Source organism: Microtus ochrogaster, chromosome 24 (assembly GCF_000317375.1).
Source record: "Microtus ochrogaster isolate Prairie Vole_2 chromosome 24, MicOch1.0, whole genome shotgun sequence".
Classification (NCBI taxonomy): domain Eukaryota; kingdom Metazoa; phylum Chordata; class Mammalia; order Rodentia; family Cricetidae; genus Microtus; species Microtus ochrogaster.
The window spans coordinates 13,922,238-13,940,175 of record NC_022024.1 but is presented as its reverse complement, the minus strand read 5'-3'; the positions used below and the strand labels follow the sequence as shown (position 1 = coordinate 13,940,175).

Sequence of the window (17,938 nt, the reverse complement as noted above, 5' to 3'; positions counted from 1 at the left end):
CAGTGTTATCAGGTGACGACAGTACAGGAAGTGAGCCGCCACTATCACCTCCAGAAAGGCTCCCCATCAGACGCTCTAGTACCAGAGACAAAAACAGAAGAGGGGAAACGTGTTTCCTATTGACGACAGGTGATTACACGTGCACTTCTGATGGAGGGATCAGGAAAGGTAGGCATGCATTTAATCAAATCGTAGTAGGCAACGTAGCCATTAAGTAAGAGCGATGCACATTGCTCATCGTCATGTTTCCAGGGAACACTGCATGTGGTTTACTCTCTCCACTACATCTCTCATTATAAGCATTTTATAAACGCCTTTATGACAGACTGGTCTATTGTTACATTACCCTTTATTTTTTATACTCTCTTCATCCTTCCATTTACCATTTGTAAGAACAGGTAAACACATTAAGTCAGTCATTAATTATTTTATCATAGCGTTCTTTTTAGCAGTCTTTAAAAGTTATCTTTTTTTATTAAAACAATACTCACTAATTGGCTCTCTGACTATATTTGTTAAGTAATTGATGACCATGAAACAATCAATAAGGTATATTCTTTTTCAAATGGAAGAGCTAAATACCCTTTAAATAGCTTTCCCAACACTTACCAGGGCAGCAAATGCCAGTAGCTTCAATGACTGTCTCAATGGGCAAGATCCCCCACTCTGCCATGTGCGTTTGTAAAAATTACTTGAAAGGTCACTTGTGTGATTAAAATTACCCTTTTTTTTCTTAGACCCCAAAATAATTTTAAAACCGTTAATATTTTTCACTGGACACTAAACAGTAGTTAACATCTAGGAAATTATCAATATTTATTTGTTGATGGAATTAAAATGGTCGAGCAAGTGTCTTGGTTAAAGAACAGGAAAAGATCTGTAATAACTTATTTATTACCCTTGTTAGCTAAATCTGAACAGAAAATTTCACGTTTTGTTCCATTGTATTCTGTAATTGATGTCCATGTTTGTTTTGCGAAGCACTTTTTCCAATTCTTCAATGTTTTAAACTTAAAATGTTTGTTTTGTGGTGGCACCCTTAGAAAGCTTCTCATAGCTTAAACTCCAGTTCGTTTTTATTTCTTCTGAGCATTTTACTGATTTTCTGTTTTCAATGTCTTTGAGACAAGAAAGAAGAGGACTCTTCACTTTGTTTTCATTTTTTTTTTGCTGAGTAATATATCAAATAATTCTTCATCCCAATTACTTCCATGTGTTCCTTGGACAAAAATGTGCTGCAGTTCTCTGAATGGGTTTCTTTATTAATTTATATTTATATGTGTGCTAAAGTTTAAATGTTTTATGAGGATAGCTAAAGTTTATAGTATTTGAGCAAAATATACAAACATACACTAATAGTAATATCTTGTGTTCAAAACAGTTTCCTAAATGCATATATATCCTAACAAGTTTATCTCTGTATATATATATATATGTGTATACACACATATATGTATATGAGATCAAACACATATTCATCTTTATACATCTTCCATTAAAATATTATATACTGTGCTTATACAAAGGTAATGTATATAAATATCTTGAATCAAATTTTCTTCCATGTCAAATAATACTTTCTACTTTAAACAGTTGGGAAATGTCTGAGAAAAGCTCTGAACATGAGAAGCTAGCATGTTAATATAAAATTTTACTACAAAATCGCAAATCTTTATGAACAAAGCACTTAATAAGATACTTATTTTGCATGGAGAGATACTTACAGCTTTATTTCACAAAAGGACTTTTTTTGGATGAGGACTGGTTTTGTAAACTGATTAGCTCACATGAGCCTTTTGTGCTTCATTATTCCTTGCCTTTTGACACCAACTCTTCCACTTTGTTTTAATTGCTGTATGTTTTCCCTCTGTGGGTATTGTTTCTGGAAACACTTAACCATGCTGACTTTGTCTTTGGCTGTCACATCTACCAGAAAGTCATCCGTTGCCCTTCCTCTTTCCTTTATAGAGCTTTATAGAGTTCTTTTATTCTTCCCAAATATTTACTTCCTATAGGATACACTCACTTTTCAAATGGATATTTCTATTCATTTTATTTCAAATTTCCCCAAATTCTCTCTGTATCCAATAAAATTTAAAAATTATTGGATTCCTATCTATTTTACATATAAGGATGAAAATATTCCATAATGCTTTTAGAGAGAGGAAAGATTTGTTTAAAGAGTAACCTTTCAATATTTAAGATCTTTGTGTTTTCTTAAAGCTGTTTTTGAGTAACATATTATCCAAACTACAACCTTCATGCATGCTATCTATATAGCAGTGTTGACATTATTCCAATTGAGTACATGTTCCTAGGTGCTGAAAAAAGTTGGAGTTCCATTTTCTAATGTTGGTTCCAAGTAGATTTAGTATTGTCTAATTTTCATGTGTAACCAAGATTTTATATTCAAATCATCATTGATATTTTCAATGACTCCAAAAAAAGTTTATTTAAGGAAAAAATATGTCAGAATTTCGAATCAGAAATATTTAGAATAGGTAAAACTAAAGATGTGAAAGAACATATAATTTTACTAATTAAATACTTGTTGTAAACGAGGAGAGCTTTTTTAAATGATATTAAATCATGGATATTAAAAATAAAAGGATCCGTAAACAGAATAAGAAATATTTACTTTAAACTCTATAATTTAGACTAGCAATCAAGAGCATCTATCACTTGGTGATTAAGATAAAATTATCTAAGAGATCATTACATTTCTGAGAGGTGTGTAAGGGGCTTGGGGTTTAAAGTTCCCTTTTGATGCATTCCCACCAGTAATTAACATTCATCAATGTTTATAATCTAGTTTTTATTTTTCCGTCACATAATCAACTTCTACTGCATAGAAAATATCCTTTTCTCTTTGATTTTTAAAGTTATAATATCAACCACTTTAGAGAAGTGCAGTTACAATGAAGTTACCACGCACATCGTTTCTATGTAATGATAAATTACTTTCAATTAAAAAAAATGAAGGCATTCTTCCATTAACTATCATATCACCTAGGCGCATGGGATGAAAACACCCTCCTCCATGTTTTATAATAAAGGATGCTAAAAGAACAGAGACAGGTAAATGTTTATTCAACAGAAAGCAGGCCCCTAAAAACACTATTATAGTTAATGGAATATCTGTTCACAAAACCATTTAGAAGACATCCAGTCTACAGGATATCAGTGTGTGTTCGTTACTCTGCTCTCTTGTTTCTCCGAGTGTTAGCCCGTTATGAGGTTGTTATAGAGTCTGTCTTGATGATATATGTGTTGGCCTCTCCTATGTGAGATTAATAGATAAATTACTTCAGTCCCAGTTAAGAGAAGTAGAGGCAATTACAAAAGACTCTTTCTTTTCTCTTCGTCTCATGTTCAGCAAGCACACTAGAGCCCATGGAGAGTACTACACAGTCTAGAGGAGACACGAGACAAGAAGCCCATTGGAATTGTGTGCAATTACTCAATTTTGGTTGCCCTACAGGAAGTTCTTTTCCAGCCCTGTAACTGTTCAGTGGAACTGCCCAAACATTTATGTCCAAAGCAGTGTGATAGAACTTCATTTCCAGTCAAATGTCCTGCTTTCTACTTCATGTCCCATTTTATATGAGATGCAGCCCAAACTCATTCAACTGCCTCTAATGATCTACTGAAAATACTGCACCACGTGAATCCCTCCAAAGGTCACAGGATGGGGTAACTGGCTGAGTGGTTAAGGAAAACAGCCAAGCTAATGTTTCTGAAAAGCTGTTCTAGTATCTAAGTGCATGGATATCGCTCACAATAGGTTAGGTTGGAAATATTGGACTAAAATAAAATTTGCCTCAATTTCTAGACAGTAAAATCTAGAGAGTAAGGGAAAGAGATGAAGTCATCTGAGAACATCAGATTCATATTTATTTCACTTAAATTATGACTCAGTTTACATTTCATTTGTTTCTTTTTTATTTAACTTTATTTTATTACCTAAGGGATTGGTAATATACTTTCCATCCTGTATCACCTGGATAATGGCACAAAATGCCATTATTATTCAGAACACCCTTTTCAACTTGTAAAACTCAAAATATACTTATGTTGGTAACAAGTGTACACTTCAAGTAAAGCATGCTTCATTTGCTATTAACACTAAAATTAAAAAAGAAAAATGCCTCATGTATTTTTAATGTTCAGAAACACATCCTGAACTTTAAAGTGTTGAGTGTGTAATCTTATTTAAGTCGCTTTGTCTAAGTTTTAAAAGTTTTTGTAATCTCTATGCCCAAATTGCATCAATGCTAACTATAATCTGGACATAAACATATTTTGGAACATTGTAGCTATAATTTATGTTAGCTTTTTTAATAGTTTCAGGATGCCAAATGCAGTGAATTTCAGTTTTTAGATGTATGAATTGTTTCAATATTGAATTCTTTACACATGGTTTGAGCACAAAAATAGCACTTTTGATTACCCTGCATGGTATTGTTTGTCTCTGTCTCTTTTCTGGTTGAATTCAACTGATGTCTGTGCATTTTTTCATAAAAGGATATGAAAAATCCCGAAGCTTAAACAACATAGCGGGCTTGGCAGGCAATGCTCTGAGGCTTTCTCCAGTAACATCACCCTACAGCTCTCCTTGTCCTCTGAGGCGCTCTCGATCTCCCATCCCATCTATCTTGTAAACCAAACTGCATCAATCGGCTAAATTATATCAAAACAAGTACTGTTTATCCTGCAATGGAAGTAATTAAATATAGTGTTTCTCCAGGCTCCATAATACAGCATAAATCCTGCATGATATAACTATTTGAAGTCAGAAATGCTACTTGAGTAGCTAAAACATCTTATTCTGGCTTTAATGATGATTTAACGTAGTGCTACTACTCAATATGAATTGCCCCAATTCCCTTTTGCAATACAGTGACCAATAGTGCCAGATATTGGCCAGTATACTTACTAATGTATAACCTTATCTTCAGGGAGATATACTTAAATAGTGTGCTTCTAAATGCCAACCACTTCATTGGATCTTCATTTCTTGTGGCTCCAAACCATTCAGATGTCTGGGATCCTAAGCTAGTTTGCACACCACCTGACTTTGGTCAGTTCATTGCATGGACCATCTTGTCTGTATCACCTGAATACAGTGTTGTAGAGTCCTGGAACTGGATGGCTCAGGATATGTGTCCTTGCTTCAAACCATACTGCCACTGTGAAAGCACCAGTCGCCTGTTCTGCATGTTGAATTGCTGGGCAGGGAGGGTGCCCTTCTCTTTGGTATGTTCCCCTCTATTCTTTGATAGAAATAGTTGTTTTAAATAACTTAATTTCTTGAATGATTTATTTGTCTTCAAAAATGCTGTATTGGTGTTCTGAATGTTTTTGGTTGTTTGTACACACAGATAACTGCAAAGAGGTTGTCATTACTGGTTACACGCAAGCCGAGGCCAGAGCTCTTTCTTAATGACTTGGGGAAGGCACAAAACATGAGAGAAAGGTAACTGCTAGCCAGGCTTGCATTGTTTAGCCAGGAATTGCTGCTTGGTAATAGGACCATTACCCCCGTTCTCCCCTCCTCTTTGTAAATCCTAGAATTTGTCATTATTTTCAAAGGTAGAGTGCTAAATATTACCTAAAGCTCTCATATAATTTTGTGATTTTGTGTGAACATCCAAGTTTACACTAGAGGGTTTTGCTTGTTTGCTTTGTTTTTGAATAGCCTTAAAATTTGCATCAAAGGACTAACCAGACTTTTCAGGCCGTGTTTAATCAGGTGCTGTGTCCTGTGTGTTGTTTCCATCTGTCTGTCTTAGCTCCCTGTCTTAACTGTCTGTGCCATCTGTCTCCACAGAGGGTAGACATGCCCTGAGAAGCTCTTTAAACTTAGCACTAATCTCCCTACTCCTGCCCCATGACTTCTACGCTACTTGGAGCAGCCTCTCTGCTTTGTATATATGTCAACGATGCTCTGTAGACTACCTAAATTCTTAGGCACTGTGAATCTTCTTTGATGAACAGGACCGAAGCAGCAATCTCACCATAGTACTTGGTTGCCGACTGCAATGTCATTTTTACTATCTAGCAACCAGCATTCATTACTACATTCCAGCAAACATCCCTAAGGAGTCTTTCGCAGTCTGGAGGGAAGAGAGTCTGTTTACACATCCCTACCCAATGCCATAGCAATAGTGTGTCTGATATTTTAGGTATATGAGGGAAGAAAAATGCCATAATATAGTCGCAGTGTAGACAAAACCTTTGACACATTGGTCCTTAAGATTGTTAATGAATTCCTAATTCTCGTGTTTATTTTTGATAGAAAGACAATTGTCTCCTTTGTTATTGGCTAAAGGCATGTGTTAGTCTTCACCCCCAAGCTGTAGAGCATGAACTGCATGTCAGAGATGTTGTACAGCAATGTATTTGCCCAGACGTAGCCATCCGAGACTTAGAGATACCATGATTCTTTTGATAACACCGCTATAGAGTGATAGAAACACGCAAAGGCTTATGGTAAAGAATTAATACGCTGTCTGGTGCTGCTGTTATTGACTGCAGTGTTGTACAGAATTTATCACGGATTTTTGACTGCTGAAAAAGGGGCAGTGAGATTTAGCCATACCCAGGATTGTACTGGAAACTTCTGCTACTGAATGTGCCCTGATGTGACCAGTTTGCATTCAGAAGAGGTCCTGCACCTTCGCGAAGCCATTGAAAGCTTATAAAGGAACAGTGATCGGAACTGAAGCGGTGCTCGCCAAGGAAAGAGTCTGCTTGTCGGCTGACCAGTGTCCAGGAAACACCTGTAAATACCACCGTGTGCATGGGTCAACCGCTCCAACAATCTGATAACACAGGAAGCCAGCGTCATGATTAACATCCCCGAAGTTGCAAGGAATGCCCATGAGACTCTGAGTGTCTCCTCTCCAGGTCATGGTGGCTTTGCTGGGAATTACCGAAGGCAGTGAATCCGATGTAGTATAGGTCTGTTTTCATTCCTTATTTGTACATTGTATGTTGGTTCCACAAACACTTGACTGCCTCATTTTCTTGCAGAACACTGATATATCAGCTTGTCCACTGTGCTGTAGACTTTTAGTGTCTCCATATAAAATCTAACTAATTTTTAGTCATGTATTCATTCAGTTCTAGAAAAGTGTTATTATCTAAAAGAAATCCTCCACAACAGTATTCATAGTTTAAGTCTTCTGTCGTTGTTACCTCAATTATAAATATTAAAAAATATAAATTCTGGCAAGGAGAATATATTTTTATTAAATGATCAAGGGAAATGTCAGTATATAGTAGAATATTATCAAATTATATCCTAAAATGTCTATTTTGCATAAAAGAGATATTCTTTAACCAATTCCTTTTTTGTGAGCTTTGTGGCTAATGAAGCCTGTATTTGTCTTTAACACTGCTGTAGCTCGAATTGTATGAGAGTTTTTCATCTTGCTTAATCAATATTTCTAGAATCTATTAGTTCCCCTGGGATTCTGAATATATACTGTATAACCTAATTATGAACCCCTGTATCGTGTACCTTTTGTGACCACCTCAAGGTGCATGCGTAACCTTGGTGATAAGCCAATGGACATGTTACTAACTGAAATGAAGAATAAAAGGCAAATGGCCGGGGAGGAACTTGAATCCTATCTGATTAAATCATTCATACCATTCTCTGGGCTCTTTTCTTTGTGTGTTACTCTTTCAAAAGATTTCACTGTTGTTTTGCTTCATGGTGTCACTTCACACACCCATACCTTCCAAAGCAGTAGGGAATGAATGGCTTTTTAAAATGCTTAAGCGTTCATCTGCATTCAAATCTTAGAAACATAGCTAATGTTTTCCCCATTTCTATATGTCTTGTTTCCTCTGTGTAAATTCCTCCCTTAAAAGAGTATAAAGTTACTAATTACCATAGTACTCAATATTCATAGGCAATTTTATGATCAATACTAAACTTTTATTTTTATTTCTGATTTGCCATAGTTCTTGGCCCAAATCCTTTCGATTTAATATTATTAGATATACAGTTAAGGACCTGGAAGGCACAAAAACCAAAAACAAAACAATTGAGACATCAAAGAATGTGGGCAAAACCAAACCATTTTTTATAATGTATCAGCATGTCTTTTTCTGTCTCCAAAGCTGTTCAGTGTTAGTTATTAAGAGAATACCTAGAAGCTGAGCTTGGCCAAGGAGGCTTTGCAAATAGAATTACCTGCCAAAGGTTATTACCATTTTGTTAGTAACAAGCAATGATTTCAGGATGAACTATTTACTGTGAAAAGGAGCACTATGTTAAGAGAAAGCGGACACTTACATACATAGTAATTACCCCAATTCTTATTTAAAAAGCAGGATTAGGCTAGCCTGACTGAAGAGTAAAGATATTTATCTTTCTTTTAAAATAAATCACAAGTAGAGGCCTGTGAGATGCCTCAGGGGGGCTAAAGGCCCTTGTCATCAGGCCTGGTAATTACAGTTTAAGCCCTAGGATCTACTCAAGGGAAGTAGAACTGACCTTTACATGGGCATTATAACACACACACACACACACACACACACACACACACACACACACACACATAAAAATAAAATACAAAAATAAACCACAACCAGTCAGGCTGAAGGACAGCTTCCCAGTGAACTGAGAAAGACTTTGGTGGTGGGGCCTACACTCTGGCTGAAAACATGTATGACCAAATGCATCAATTTAAAGATTGAAATCTTTAGGAGTCAAATTTGATTAAAATATGTCTCAGGAAGTTTTCCTTACTGAAAAGAATGTCCCCTTTTCTCCCAATGTTCATTTCCAAATGAAAATTTTTAAGATGTAAATATTATTAAATGCTAGATTTGCATTAATATTCTATTGCAGGTTCAGTGAGCTCAATATTGACATAAAAATTCCATGTCATTCATTCTTGAACTGCTTTTGCTTAAAAATATGACATTGCCATTGTTTTTGGAAAGGAAATGGTTGAATCCTTATTATCACATCCATTTTGCCATTGTGTTATCAGGTCAAAGTAGATAACAACAGAATATGTGATTTGGGCATTGAGTTATGGTTTTCAAAGTGTAGGGATACCTCCATTCAGAACCTCCTAGCACACATTATTTTAAAAAACAGAATTTTTGTTCTTCCATGGCAGAAGGCACAAAGTTTCTCTGGTTCTTTACCTGCATGCACACATGTCCCCCAGTACCATGAGCAGTCTCTTTGCTTTAGCTGGGGAGTCTGGGTCCACACGGTAACATTATCACGTAAAGTCCATGGTTCAAACTCCAGGCCACCATAGGCACTGTGAGTTCTATGGAGTTTCAAAAATATGTAGTGCCCTGTATGTCCCTTTGTGGTTCCACACAGAACCACTTCATGTTATAAGGATCCTTTGTCCAGTCAGTTCAGGTTTTAGATGCAGCGCCCTTCATTTGCTAATATACACTAAAAGCCACACTATATCTTTTTAAGCCTTGTAACTGTGACACAACAAGAGTCACCTAGGACAAGGGATTCAGGAAATGCCTCTATCATATTGGATTGCAAAGCGCTTCTGTGAGGATGCCATTTTGATTAATGATTGATATAGGATGGCCCAGCCCACTGTGGGAGGCACCTCCTTTGGGAAAGTGTTCCCGGGTTGGATAAGAAAGCAGGCTGAGCAAGTCCGTAAGCAGCATTTGCCCACGGTCTCTACTCCAGCCCCTGTCTAGCGTTCCTGCTGTAGCATCCTTCCATATGGACTGTGATTTGGCAGTACTAACATAAACTCCCCTTCCAAGCTCATTTCGGGGAGTTTTACCAAAGTGACAGCAAAGCAAACTAGGTCACTTGATCACTCATTTCTGTTTATTATTCCATTCTTTATATGTACCATGGTTTCTTTACTATTTGCAATAACGAGCTGTTTCTGGAGAAACAGGACCAATAGAACACACACACACACACACACACACACACACACACACACACACACACACGTGAAGGGATTTATTTTAGGGCATTGGCTCATAGAACTATTGAGGCTCAGAATTCTCAGTGTGGTATTTGCACCCTGGAGGTGGTGGTAGATTTCCACTGTGAGTCACAAGGTCTGAAAACAGAACTCAGCTAAAGCTCTAGTCTAAGTCAGAAGGCCTATGCCTTGAAGAATGGAACTGTAGTTTCAATTTAGCTTAAGGCCTCAGAGATAGTAGTAAGTACTGGCAATAGAAATCCAAGTCCAAGGGCATGGGAAGACTCATATAGCAGCTCAAACCTTCAGTCAGGAGATCAAACTCCTCTTTCTCCACTATTTTCTTCCATCCACTCACTCAGCAGACTGGATCTTGCCCACCCACATTGGGGAGGGCAATCTGCTCTGCTCAGCCTGCTGATTTAAATGTTAATCTCTTCCATAAATACCATCAAAGACACATCCAGAAATAATGTTTAGGCAGAATACTGGTCCAGTGAAATGACGCATGAAATTTAGAGCTACAAGTCTGCCCCTTGAGCATGGGATCTTCCAGGTCTATAATACAGCACTTACCCAGAACGTACAGGGCCTTGGCTCTGATCCTCAACACTTAGAAACCCCCAACCCAACCACCCCCAAAAAACTCAAATACTTAACTTGTCACTTTGAACCCAGAAGTAGATTGTTAAGTGATACCTAGCCTTCAAATAAAAACAATAACAAAACCACAATTCTGACTAACATTATGTAATTGGCTCTTGAATCCCCTGTTGTTCCACATCTGAAAATTCAACCATCTATGGTTGAATCTAAATAATTGGGAAAATATTTTTCATTGCTAAATATGAATAACCTATTTTTGCAATGATTTACTAAAGAACATTCTAATGACTACTTGTATAAGATTTAGGTTCTATTAGCTATATAAGTAATCTCTAGGGCATTTAAGACATAAGGAAAGATCTGCTTAGATAATGCAGGTCCTTTATGGTATAAGAAACTGAAGCATGTGTGCATTTTGTCTCTGGAAGGTGGTTTTCAGGACCTAATCCCTCACAGCTACTCTGCAAATCCTGGTGTGACTAACTAAAATATTCTATTTTATTTCAAAAAGTGTACCGAATCATACTGCAGAAAAGGTCGTAAAATCCTTAAGTGGTGATTAATTTTTTTTTCCATAATAGCTCCCATACTGCATTATAAAAGTAACAGCACTTAAGTGCTGTGCTATAAAATGAATAACACTTAAATACTATGGTACAAAGTCAGTGCTTATTGTGAATCATAATAGAAGTGGAAATGAGAAGAAATCAAGTATATCTTATGTTCACATAAATGACATACATAATCATGAGGAAAGATACATGATCAGTTACATCATCTGTGTTGGGCATTCTGATTTCCCTCTTCCATCGCTCTTTGTATTTCCTCATGAAGCAACTTGTGATTTCTTATATTGCAGAATGTCACAAACCTTAAGGAGTTGTGCCTGTGCAATCCCGTAGGACTGAGGGATTGCATTTGCCTTTGAAGTTAGTCATCAGATAGAATAGTAATGAGATACCCTATGCGGTGTTCCAGATAACTTCCCTTGGAAATTACAAGAAACCCTTCCTAATACACGAACACTTTTGATGAAGAGGAATGATGAACTCAAAGGAATTGAACAGTAGTTTGGGACTCTGGGTCTTCTACAGAGATATGATGTTTCCTCCAGCATAACATAAGGGAAGACAATAAAACAATTTTTTTTTCTACTGGGTTGCTTGTAATGGGAGTGAGTGATGCTCTCCACATTTCCTCCCCTTCAGTCTTGGATCTATCAATCACGGTCCTGAGAGGAAACAAATTTGGTGTAGTTTCAGAATATATACAGCTTTCGGAGAAGATTGCAGCTTGTTGCCATACTGACAATGATACAAACAGGCACCCAAAAAGTCATTGATGATGATCATATGGCAGTTTCTTCTGGATGGTTGTGGTCATGGCAAGACCAGTGAATTCTGTGTACCAAGTCCATAGATAGGTATTCTGTCATCAGAGAGATGGAGTTTAGTTAAGAACACTGCATTCAAGAAAGGGAAATCCATATCTAGAGTGCCTGTATGTTTCAATAACAGTAAAACCCTGCATCAAGGAAGATGGGAATTGCTCATTGTAGTTGATTTCCTACCAGACAGCTATCTGACCTCCTTTTTGAGGAAATGATGCTACATCAGGATTCAGTGTGGGTTTCTGCTGCTGGAAGATTGAGCCTGCAGCAACGGCTGCAGCCAGGTCAGTCTTGGTGAGTAGGATTCTGCCTTGTTCAACTGGTTGATTTATAACCTAAATCCCTACCACTATAGAAATTTTGTTCTTAATCCCATTAGTCAGTGGCATTGGTTGCTGGGCAAAAAGATTGATATTGACATAACAGGCCATTCTGTGAATTGACAATAACAGTATTTTCTTTCTCTGGTTGCTCTTTGGTGAGCATACATACAGAATAAAGTTTCCACATTTTTACTTGTTCAAAATGTATAGCGTATACTCATAGATGTCTACCACTTTCCTTGTCCCCAGTTTTCCAAACACGTATTCCAAAGCTTATTACTATTCAGTGAAATAATTGGCCATACACCATATATTACAATGCAGTTATATGTCTTCATTATATATGTGTAGTTCCTTCCAAGAAAGAAGAAATAACATATCACTGTGCAATTTCTGACCAGGGAGAAAATTTTTTATTCACCCTTGCTTCTAAGAGATGGTCCAGAAAAAAATGCCTATGTACCACAGCCGTCCCCTCTCAGGCTGTGCCAAGACATGATGCTAAATAATCAATAAGCCCTTACAGAGTCTGCTCTTATCCTGACAAGTGAGAGTAGAGAACTTCTCATAAGAATAGACTAGGAAAGAAGAAGCATGGTAGCACTCCACTGATATTTATGCTACTGCGTGTGATACTTTGCTTTCAGGGACTGTTGAGCCAAAATTTTATATATCATCACCATTCATTAGTGAAGTACTATGCCTTCCCAAATTGATAGCGTGGTGTGTCAACACTCAATTTATGCAATTAGGTAAAGTGGCATACTGATGTGGTGGCTATATTTGTTATTTCATTTGTTACTAGGACAAAATGCCTGATGAAACTAACTCAGGGAAGGAGGTGCTTATTTTGGCACATGGTTTGAGAAGACACAGTTTCTTGTGGCAGAGACGAAATGAGGCAGACATGTAAGGTAGCCTGTCACACCATAGGCTAGAGATAAATGAATGCTGGTGTTTTGGTGTCCTTCTCAGTGAAAATGTTTATTTATGGAGGGAACCAAGTACATGGGATGGTGTCCTAATTCACTGGGGGTAGGTTTAAGTGTTGACATTTTCTTTTTTCTATTTGCTAGCACAAAAATGCTAGGGCTAGGTCTTCCTTCTTCATTGAAACATTTTCACATTTTCTCTCAAGACATACCCAGTCGTTTGTCTCTTAGGTTATTACAAATCTTGTCAAGTTGACTTTGGAAATTAGCAATGACAGTGGTATGTGGGTATGCGCTTAGTTCCTGTATGCTGCAAAACAGACTAAGATCTGTTTCTTAAAAGGGAAACACTCATTTATATAATATGGCACATGTTTTACTCCAAAAATCACAAGATCTTGTTATAATTTACCTACGATTATGGATAGGCTCCAAACAGCATCCTTAAACGTTGTTAAGACTTTACAGCACTATTAGATCCATTCTAATATACAACCTGTCTATCATCGTAGCTGGTATAATAGCCTGAACCTGTTCTAGTGCCTTATCTTTTATTAAGTCCCATACAAAAATAGGAAGTTTTTGAATCATGCAGCAGATGGGCACCAATAAGACGTCCACACCAGTTATATGCCACCTTTGCAGTCCAGAGAAGTTTCTTAAGTTCTGTGATTCATTTTTGTAGGGGAAATTCGATTTAACAAGATATATTTTACCTTGGAAAGAATACCTTGACATGCTCCATACTGCTGAACCTCTAGAATTTTGTTGGATTATTTTTCTATTTGCTGACACTCAAAAATGTCTTAGCAATAAGTTGAGTGTAGTAGTTACTTCTTGATTGCTAGATCAAATCAAAATAATACTGTTGATTCTATGAACAGACGTGCTATCTTGAAGAAGAGAAAGGTGATTACGTTTGTGTCAAAATTATGGTAAAAAGCTAGGAGACAGAAGCACCGCTGAGGTGAAGGCTAACTGCTGTCCTGACCAGGTGAAAGCAAGCTGCTGTTAACAGGAGCAGAGGTACCATTTGTTGGATAATAGCTGCCTTCCAGATGTGATCTTTAGCTCAGATAAAACCAAAAAACAGATCTGAGAAAGCAGCCTCAATTATAATCCTTACCTGGTTAGGTTTATGAGAACTCATTGTCATTTTCCAAGACCCATTTCTCTTTTGCGTGGGGTAAAATGTGCTAATTGAATATACATATGGTATATTCAATTCCATGACATAGGCTATTCCACATTTCTCTTTTCTTTGAGGTTTTAATACAATTAAGGAATTTTCTTCATTCTTTTCCTTCAAGCTTTCCATTGTACATCCCTTGCTTGCTTTCAAATTCATAGCCTCTTTCCCTTAATTAATGCTTCATGTATCAATAAGTATCATACTCTATCATAATATATACTTATAATTTGCTAATATAATATAATACCAAATTTGAATATCACACTAATCAGTGTGTAGAAAACTGAGCATAGACCCTTGTTTTACTAATGGTTGTAGGATTTCTACTTGATTTTTCTCACCATAATAGTTCCCACTCTATAAGTAAGAAAACGAATACAAGAATTCTGTCAACTGTTGGATATATCTATCCAAATGAGATGAGAAACACCCAGGGTCCATTGGAAGATGAACCTGTGCCAAAACTACCAATTGCCCACTTCTGTAAACTTCTATAGTGACTGGTGAACAGTGCCATTTGGTTTATTTTAGAATAGGGTGATTTCAAGTTTTAAACCCCGTATTTCCCTTTAACCAATCAAATGCTATGCTTTCCTCCCCTTAACACTATATGGAAGCTTCCCTGCTGGCCTCTTTTTGGATCCTGAACAGCATACATTTTGACACTCTGTAGTTGATAAATTTACATCTGTGTAAATCAAATTTAAAAATTTATTCATCTAAATTAACCTTTAGTATTTCTTAGAATAGCTATTAACATACTATTAACTTTCCAAAATTAGGTGTCCTTATGTTTATATCTATTTGTTTATGATTTAGAACAAATAATTCTATGCATAACACTGAGTGTTGAAATACTGCGCACAGAAAAAGACTAATTTCCATTGATGACAGCTTCACTTAGCATCAAGTGCATATCTAAGTACTACTTCCATCTACAGCAAAAGACAGACAGAATTTGTTGTATATGTGTAGAAAGAAGACGAACTATTTTATGAAAAGTCATCATCTCACACGTCATCAACTACAGACATAGGACACTCAACCCATTCCAATACCCTTCATCAAAGCCAGATCAACCGTGACCCTGTTTTATGATGACAAATGTCAGTGAAAAACACTAGGTTACCATGCTATTCATCATAAAGATAGCCCTTACCTTTCTTTTCACCTTGATAAAATCATGAACTTCTTCTTACACGTGTAGACCTTGAACAGCCTTTTGCTTAGACGATTTGCTTTTGCAAATTACAACTACAAATAATTTTACTGCCTTTTAGGAAAAATAAAATCTTCTTCCAATGTCTTGCCAGATTTGCAACCCAGGATTCTCTTTTCTGAACAGTCCGAGAGACATTGTTGAATATTGTCATTCAGAAATTTAGAGCTTCAGACTCCCCATTTCTGTGAGAAGACGGGAGCCAAGTTCAAAGAGTCAATTAACAAAAATAGACAAGTTACTCAATCGACCAATCCCAAAATCATTTAAACATTTCCACTATCTCATTCCAGGACCTACGTCTCTCCTACTTCTCTTTCTAAAAGTCCATTGCTTATCCCCATTTCTATAGTTTGAATTCTGTTGCAATAATCTTCAAGAAAGCCTTCTTTGTCTAATTGGTCAGATGTAGCTTTTTTGATATTAGTTGTGGAAAAGCCTAAATGATCAACTTTTAGATCTTCAGAGATTGAACAGGGATGTGGAAGAATGCAACCCATTTGCAAACTATTTTAATTTAAAATGCATCTCTAGAAATCTTTAATCATAAACAAAAAGTACAAATTGCTAAAATTCAGTTTCTTACTGTTTTCTAATATTCAGCTCCCTCTTTCTGAAACCGTTGCTTACTGCAGTTCATCTTTTTATTTTTACTTTATTTTATCTTACTTTTTTATATTTTATTTTATTTTTTACTTTACTGTAAGGAAAGTTGATACAATGATCTAGGTAGTCATATTTTTTCTCTGCATATTAACTTCCAGATTCCCCCAGCAGGCTTTTCTCACTCCATCCCCCTGCTTGAAATTCTTCTGGGGTCAAAAAAGATATTTAATAAATATTTCATGAAGGGATCAGTCAGTTATTCAGACTGACTTTTCTGAAATTATTTTTTTTAGTTTTTTTTTTTTTGGGTAAAGGAAAAAAAAAACAAGTTTCTGCCTCCTCCCAGACTCCCATTTCCCTCCCCCTCCTCCCACCCTTCTCCCCCTCTCCGCACTCCTCTCCCCCTCCCTCTCCAGTCCAAAGAGCAGTCAGGGTGCCCTGCCCTGTGGTAAGTCTTAGGTCCTCCCCCGTCCGTCCATATCTAGGAAGGTGAACATCCAAACTGGCTAGGCTCCCATAAAGCCAAAACATGAATTAGGATCAAAACCCCTTGCCATTGTCCTTGGCTTCTCATCAGCCCTCATTGTTCGCCAAGTTCAGAGAGTCCAGTTTTATCCCATGCTTTTTCAGTCACAGTCCAGCTGGCCTTGGTGAGCTCCCAATAGATCAGCCCCACTGTCTCAGTGGGTGGGTGTACCCCTCGTGGTCCCGACTTCTTTGCTCATGTTCTCCCTCCTTCTGCTCCTCATTGGGACCTTGGGAGCTCAGTCCAGTGCTCCAGTGTGGGTTTCTGTTTCTATCTCCATCCATCACCAGATGAAGGTTCTATGGTGATATGCAAGATATTCGTCAGTATTGCTATATATAGGATAGGGTCATTTCAGGTTCCCTATCCTCATCTGCCCAAGGAACTAACTGGGGACATCGCCTTGGGCTCCTGGGAGCCACTCTAGGTTCAAGTCTCTTGCCAACCCTAAGGTGGCTCCCTTAACTAAGAATTGTGCTTCAGTGCTCCCCTATCCAACTTTACTTTATCCCAATCCTCCTTTTTCCCCAAGTTCCCCCCATCCTCCCCTCCTCCCTTTTCTCTCCCCTTCTCCCTTATTTCGCTGTGTTGTCCCCTAGTTGTTCATCTATAAACCTCAGAGGACTAAACAAAGTCCACAAACTTTGAAAATCTCACCCATCCAAAGCATTTGATCTGACTTTTACCTATCTAGGGCCACATGCGAATGCATTCTTGATTTTTTTTTCCTCCCCTCATCACCTCCAGGACTTATTGAACTGTCTTGGATGTTATAAACAGCTTTTACCCCCATCTTCGGATCTCTTGATCTCCTTCTTATGTTGGACTGGACTCTCTAACCCATTAATGCCAGTGTAATGTAATTTATTTTGCCAATGAGTCTATGGCGACTATTTTAAAAAGTCTCATATAGGTCCTTAACATTTTCCTGAAGCAAAGTCAGAGTGAATTCCTGGGGCCAGAAATCACATTACTGGTCTCTCCTGGTGCTTCCACCCTGCAGCTAACTCAAATAATTGTATCTTGCTATGTCTTGTAGATTCAACCATGGCAAAAAACAAAACAAAAAAACAAAAAACAAAAACAAACAAAAAAACGGGTTTTGGGGTTGAAGTAAATTTTTTTATTTATTTTTTATTTATTAAAGATTTCCTTCTCTTCCCCGCCACCGCCTCCCATTTCCCTCCCCCTCCCCCA

The 17,938-nt window shown here is 37.3% G+C and overlaps 1 protein-coding gene across 5 annotated transcripts in view; it reads left to right on the top strand.

Moving 5' to 3' along the window:
• The window catches only part of Kcnc2 (potassium voltage-gated channel subfamily C member 2), a 176,642-nt gene extending 168,986 nt beyond the window's left edge, over window positions 1-7,656 (top strand). For 2 of the 5 annotated variants that reach the window (XM_013350378.2, XM_026784488.1), the window contains exons 4-5: window positions 4-168; window positions 4,525-7,656. In XM_013350378.2, coding sequence (XP_013205832.2) covers window positions 4-168; window positions 4,525-4,661 — 302 coding nt within the window. In that variant the 3' untranslated portion in view covers window positions 4,662-7,656. Of the gene's footprint in view, window positions 1-3; window positions 169-3,376 lie in introns of all 5 variants that reach the window. The other 3 variants (XM_026784491.1, XM_026784490.1, XM_026784489.1) reach the window with 3 other exon arrangements.
• The last annotated feature ends 10,282 nt before the right edge of the window (window positions 7,657-17,938 follow it).